This window comes from Asparagus officinalis, chromosome 5, assembly GCF_001876935.1.
Source record: "Asparagus officinalis chromosome 5, Aspof.V1, whole genome shotgun sequence".
Lineage (NCBI taxonomy): Eukaryota > Viridiplantae > Streptophyta > Magnoliopsida > Asparagales > Asparagaceae > Asparagus > Asparagus officinalis.
The window spans coordinates 67,132,878-67,139,196 of NC_033798.1; the positions used below are offsets into that span (position 1 = coordinate 67,132,878).

The following is a 6,319-nucleotide window of genomic DNA, read 5'->3' on the forward strand; positions in this document are numbered from 1 at the left end:
TTTGGACAAGTTTTTGGCCAAACGGTTTCAACCGTTTGGCATATACTGTTGTCCCAAACGATTTCACCCGTTTGGCCAAGTATCTAGCCAAATGGTTACAACCGTTTGGCCTATTAATTTTAATTATTTTTCATTTCAGTATTTTATTTATTTACCTGCTTACATTTAATATACACATTTTACACAATGATTACTCAATATCTCACAATGAAATAAAAAACATATACATACACAAAAATATCTCAAACGGTGCTAAATATTTAATATTATATATAATACACAATAATTACTCAAAATGTAATATTAGAGATACATGCACAATGATTACTCAATATCTCACAATGAAAAGCATCCAATATTATATATTTGTCTCTAAGATCAGCCACCTCGCGACGTAGCTCCTGATTAGAAGTGCCGATTTCCGATATGGAGGACGCCCTCAAGTAAGTCCGAGTGGCACCAATGCCTATGGCTCTTTCATAACCACGGTGATGCCCTCCGTGCAGAGAATCTAACATCTGAGTGAAACAAAGTGCGTTGTCCTATGTGGCTGAATCGACCCTGATAAGGTTGCCTCCTGGATGACTCAATTCTACACAATATAAAGCAGTCAACTGTAAGTCGACAATGCAAAAGTAGATATATTTAAGAAAAAAATTAAAATAAAATAGAAGTCTGATTATAGCATAAAAGCAATTCAATCCTCGATATGGATTAAAGCAGTTGAAGTGTAGATGATTGACTAAAGGCATGATACAGAAATAAACTAGAACAATCAAAGTTGCAGGTGATCAGTATTTTTGCATATTGTTTTTCTTTGCTATGGGATTAAAAGTATGAGGTGAAGAGAAGCTGCAGGGTGTTGGATGTTGTTTTATCATCTAGCTTCGTTTCTGGACTTGTTCACGTGTCTTTTTTATTTTGGTTCTGGCTCATTGGAAGGAGTCTGTGGAGTTGTTTTCAAGAGTTGGCCATGACAGTTGGGAACTTGAGTTCTAATGCTCATTGGAAGGAGTCTGTGGAGTTGTTTTCAAGAGTTGGCCATGACAGTTGGGAACTTGAGTTCTAATTAAAGAGCTTCTTATTGGTTTTACTTGTTTTCAAGAGTTGGCCATGACAGTTGGGAACTTGAGTTCTAATTAAAGAGCTTCTTATTGGTTTTACTGAAGGATGAAGACTTAAGTTAAAACATTATTTCTATATGTAGCCATGCCCATTACGGTACGTAGCTATCGATATGCAAGGGCCTAACAAAAACTGAGCCAAGAAATGTCACAGATCCAAATTCAGGGGATTGCCAAGGACACCCCTATTCACTTTGGCTAACAGTAGGCATTGAAAGATCCTAAACTATTTGAAATTAGAAAATCGGTCTCTACTAAACAAGAGTACAAAAAAAAAGTAGAAGACAAGTGCGAAATGCAGTCAGCGACAGCAATGGACTCCTTGGTATGTTCATAACGAAAAAGAGGACAATTTCACCTAAGCATGAAGTTTTTCTTATTTCATCCTCAATTCAACTTTTGTTAGCACACAAATGCTTTCAATCGACGGACCGAAAATGTAAAAAATGGCAGCTCCATCCAAATCAAGAAATTCATGTGTAGTAAACATATTTTCAACCAGAGAAGACTTACGCAATACTCATTAGTGCTGTTGTCCGGGTATGTATACTCTCCAGTAATCAAGAAATATCTACATATTTTATTGCCTCGTCCTGCATGTTATTATTATATTTAGATTTGTAATCAAACAAAGGTAAAATTAATTAGCTACTAAACATTTGATTTTAGTTTAAACTATACACCTTCTTGTCCTCATCCTCCTCAGAAAACCGCAAGCCATCAATCTCTTCTTCCTCTTCATCCATCATATCACCAGTTGGCTGCTTGTCCTTCAAACCAGTGTTCAGTACCACCGTTTGCCCTTTAGTTTTCTCCATATCCTTGCACAACTTATCCATGCTCTCTTTTCTACGCTCTGCTTCCAGTCTCTCCTTCTCAGCCCGTCTCTTATCGAGATCAGCTCTAGTAAAAATACAATAAACAATCATATGCTTGTGATTTTAATTGGAAAAAGATTAACATGGTATAAAAAAAATAAATTGAATTGGTATATACTTGTAGTTTTCCATGTATTCATTAGCACTCGCTTCTATAGCATTAAAGAACGTTTCCATTCTAACACCAGAAACTGCTGAAACACCCACAGAGCGAAGATTTTTATAGAACTCATCAAGTACAAGTGACAGGCTTCTTGTTAAAGTTGATGTGTATGATGAATCAGAGTCCAATGCATCTTGGAATGCTTCAAAATCTTTCATCCACTGTTTCCAAAAAAATAAACATCAGTCTCAAAATCAAAAAGCCAAGGAAAGAAAGACGACAAGCAAATGGGCAAGGCATGAAATTGCTTGAACCAGCATCCAGTAAGAAACATTTATGAAATTGCTTGAATCAGCATCCAATAAGAACCATCAAATGTCCATATGATGAACACAATATTGATGTATTTGCACTTATATAGCATCAGATATAGAAGAGATCAATCTAAATAGGAATAGAAAATAATCTTACAGTAGAAACCAATTGTTTGCAGAAGTTTCACCAGCTAGACAGTGACTGCAGTAGTTAGTAGGGATTTAAGCAATGTAAATGGGGGAGAAAATCACACATTTCTTTTATGTCATTCAAAACTCATATATGTACTAATGTTACAAAGGTGCTAAGAGGGCGTAGGCACATGCCTTGTATCAAATTCCTTTTGTAGTCTCCTGTTATTAGAACTGTGACTTTGGAAACTACTAAACTATTCTTTACCTCAAACAATGAAACAGCTAATTGCCTCCCTTTTATAAACTAAACAGATCATGTATTCTGTATAAATTTACATCATACACTTTTAGTACTTGGAGCTCATATTGCAGCAACCCTGCTTCTCATAATAATAGTCCATAACCATGTTCCACCCCAATCTCGGCATATGAAATGATGGTTTGTATGCACATTATCAACAACCAGCCTAAGGAGCTGACAGATCAAAACCAAGCAATTTATGGCTTTGCTCCTACAAATCTGATGTCCAAGTCGTGTTTATAGCAAAGCACTGACATTTTCTTTCCAACTTTAATTTTATAGTTAATGTCTTCAAATGTTTGGCAGTACCATAGCCTCCAACGGAAAAATATAGCAAGCCCCAGGAACATCTCTACACCATATTCCTCTTTGATATTCTTCACCACAAAAGCTAGCTTGTACTGCCAAACTAACTACAAAAGGCTTTATAGATTTTAAATTCTAATATTGGCCTACTTTCCGATGCTCAAACATTCAAAAGCAAGTCGATTATTGATGCAGTATACATCAACATTAATAGCGTATAAATAGATAAAACTTCTGGACACACAATGATCCATGACAAGTGATGCACACTGATTCACCATTGCAATTCCTGCACAGGCAATGAGTGATGGTGACTTCCCATGCTTTACAGGCAATGAGTGATATATATTGCTGCACTACAAATGCTCTTTACCTTTTTCGAGTTTTCTTAGTGCTTTCAGAAATGTCTAAAGATGCCTTGCAAAGATAAGCTATGCTCAAGCTATCATGAGAATTTCAAGCCAACTTTGGGCATGTATACCACAGTGATATAAACAACACTGCTTAAAATTGTCACTGTACTTAAGGTGATTAAAGGGCTGTTATTCTTCTTCACCATCTAAACAGTCGAGAACTTTCATATCAAACCAATAGGTGTCTTTCAATGTTAAACAAGTTTAGCTTTTGGTGTATTTGTAATCCTTAGTTTTACAATTTTTACCTAGCAAATGTTCAATCAAATCATGCACATTAATATAATGATACATTATCCTGCAAAATTGATACATTATCATGCAAAATTGGCAATTGAAATAAGATTCAATGAGGAAAAAGAAAAGGAAGAACTTTTCCTGTAAACGTAATCATGAATAACCATAAATTTTAGAATATACAAGATAATTGTAGAAAAAACTCAATATTTACTAAAAATAAGAAAACTCTCAGAAATTACCTTAAATAAGTCTGCTGGAGAAAGAGGATGCCTGAGGAAGAGAAGACGACGTCGGGAAGTCGATTAATTTGCTGTAAATAGGAAAATTTGAGTTATATGGTCAATTAAATTAGGCTTAGGGTTTTGTAAAGATGAGATGACACTAATTTACAGAGAAGATGGACGGACCTGAGGATGAGGCGGTGGATGAGGATGTGTGGAATCGAGAGGCTATTGAGAAGGAGGCAGAGTAGCGGTGGAGGAGGAGACGAGGAGTGGTGGAGGAGGAGGCGGATGAGAGGTGGAGGAGGAGGCGGATGAGTGGTGGTGGAGGAGGCAGAGGAGCGGAGGAGAAGGTGGAGAGCTGTGGAGGACGAGGCGGAGGCAGAGGAGCGGTGGCGAAGAGAGAGGCCGCGGTCGAACTTCCAAAATTTTGGGTAAATATCGCGCTGGTGGGCTATTTGGGGGGAGCGGCGGTTTTTAGGGAAAATTTTGGGGGGGATATCGTGGGTTCAGAGGGAGAACGGGGAAATATAGGGTGGAAATGAAATTTCAATTTTGTAGGATCCTTCAAAACTCTCAAACGGGTTTATCCGTTTGGTATAAAATATCCCAAACGGTTAAATCCGTTTGGATGTTCCGTATGGGTTTTTCTATAATCCCAAACGGTTTAAACCATTTGGAATTATTATCCCAAACGGTTTGAACTGTTTGGGCTATATTGATTTGTCCAAACGGTTCTAATAACCGTTTGGACTATCCTGTTTTGTACTAGTGTTGAGAAATTTGACAAGTCTGAATATTTTTTCAAATCATAATAAAACTTCGCTAAATGACCAAATCTACCACAAAATATCACATTTAAACACACATGGTCAACTAGAAACATTTGGCAAACGTGATTTTCCTTCCAAATCAAAACAATATTCGGCCAAATGACCAAAACAACCACAAAGATCACAATGATACACATTAGCATGCTTATGATGAACTTTATGAGAATGAGCATGTGAATGTGTATATGATGAAGAAGCCTTATGAGATGCACAAGGAGCATTAATATTAGTCTTTGTAGGTTTATGTGCATCATAGCAAAATTTTGCTATACATGTGTGCATGATGTATGGGATATCTAGATGTAGTAGCATGAGACTTAGCACACATGTTCATAAGTTTCTTATGATTATCTATGCATGTAACAAGAGTTGAGTCTAAAGATGAAATGCGGTTTTTAACAAGATTCAACTCATCATTATTAGGCACATATGCATTTTTATTAGAAGTAGAACGTAAATAGCTATTTATGAAGAAGCAGTATCATTTTTTATGTTCTTTACTTCTAATATGGCATTATTTTTGTCATGAGTCAAGTTAGCAATATCCAATTTCAAATTATTATTTTCCAAATTTAGCATATCATTATTTTCTTTAAGAGCATCATTCTCTTGAGAAATGATATCAAATTTTGAAGCTAACTTCTCATGATCGGATTTTAAACCTTCATGCTTGCTTTGTAAATCAATAAAATTTTAATGTAATTTTTTATAGACATGCAATAATTTTTCACTAGCACAGGCGAGTTCATCAAAAGATAAATCATATTCGGATTCGGACTCGCTTACCACACTAGGGTTATCCCCTAGTGGACGTGTGCATGATGAAGGACCCTAGAGGGGGGGTGATTAGGGTCAAGAGGCTCTAATATGCAATTAAAAATCAGTACAAACAAACCACAGTAACAGAAGTGCAATAATAAAGAAAGAGATAAAGTTAGGAATCGTTATCCTTGACGCGCGATGTGTTAACGAGGTTCGGCCCGCTGACCTACGTCCCCGCTCCCCACTCTCGAGGAGAAATCCACTAACACATCCGGTTTGGAAGCCGGAACTTCGTCTACACAACGATCCCACAAGATCTCTCTCTCACTACACAGTTGATCTCACAGATCACACTCCCTCACAGTCGATCTACACAAGATCTCACTCACAGCAGCAGAAGATAAATGCAAGACACTCTCTTTACACAAGCCCCCTATAGCAAAGAGAAGAGTACTGAAGCTGGGAAGTGAAACACACACAAGAACTCAGAAGAACAAGTTTGATTTGAAAATTTTCTCAGGAAGAAACAGAGCTCTCTGGTTCTCTTTCAAAACGTTAGGGCTTAGGGAAGAAGAAGCAGGCTTGGGGGTTTTTATAAAAGAGTTTAAATCAATAAAAACAAAGACCCAATCTTCCTATTTAGTAAGATAATCTACTTTGCAGGTTGTGACCTCAGACTGTGCCAAACA

At 36.9% G+C, this 6,319-nt stretch overlaps 1 protein-coding gene across 1 annotated transcript; it reads right to left on the minus strand.

Annotated features, from left to right (window-relative positions):
* Nucleotides 254-4,350, minus strand: LOC109842962 (GPN-loop GTPase 1-like). Its single transcript, XM_020411883.1, has 6 exons — nucleotides 4,222-4,350; nucleotides 4,054-4,124; nucleotides 2,121-2,326; nucleotides 1,808-2,027; nucleotides 1,638-1,717; nucleotides 254-592 (listed from the first exon to the last, which is right to left on the minus strand). The coding sequence occupies exons 3-5, from the start codon at nucleotides 2,321-2,323 to the stop codon at nucleotides 1,685-1,687; spliced, it is 456 nt and encodes a 151-aa protein (XP_020267472.1). The 5' UTR covers nucleotides 2,324-2,326; nucleotides 4,054-4,124; nucleotides 4,222-4,350; the 3' UTR covers nucleotides 254-592; nucleotides 1,638-1,684.

Bases quoted from the DNA above. Each gene is read 5' to 3' on its own strand.
- LOC109842962 (XM_020411883.1), bottom strand. From the start codon at position 2,323: ATGAAAGATTTTGAAGCATTCCAAGATGCATTGGACTCTGATTCATCA. The intron at 2,028-2,120 runs GTATATACCAAT...TATTTTTACTAG, and splicing joins GAATACATGGAAAACTACAA to AGCTGATCTCGATAAGAGAC. The intron at 1,718-1,807 runs GTGTATAGTTTA...AATAACATGCAG, and splicing joins AGGAGGATGAGGACAAGAAG to GACGAGGCAATAAAATATGT.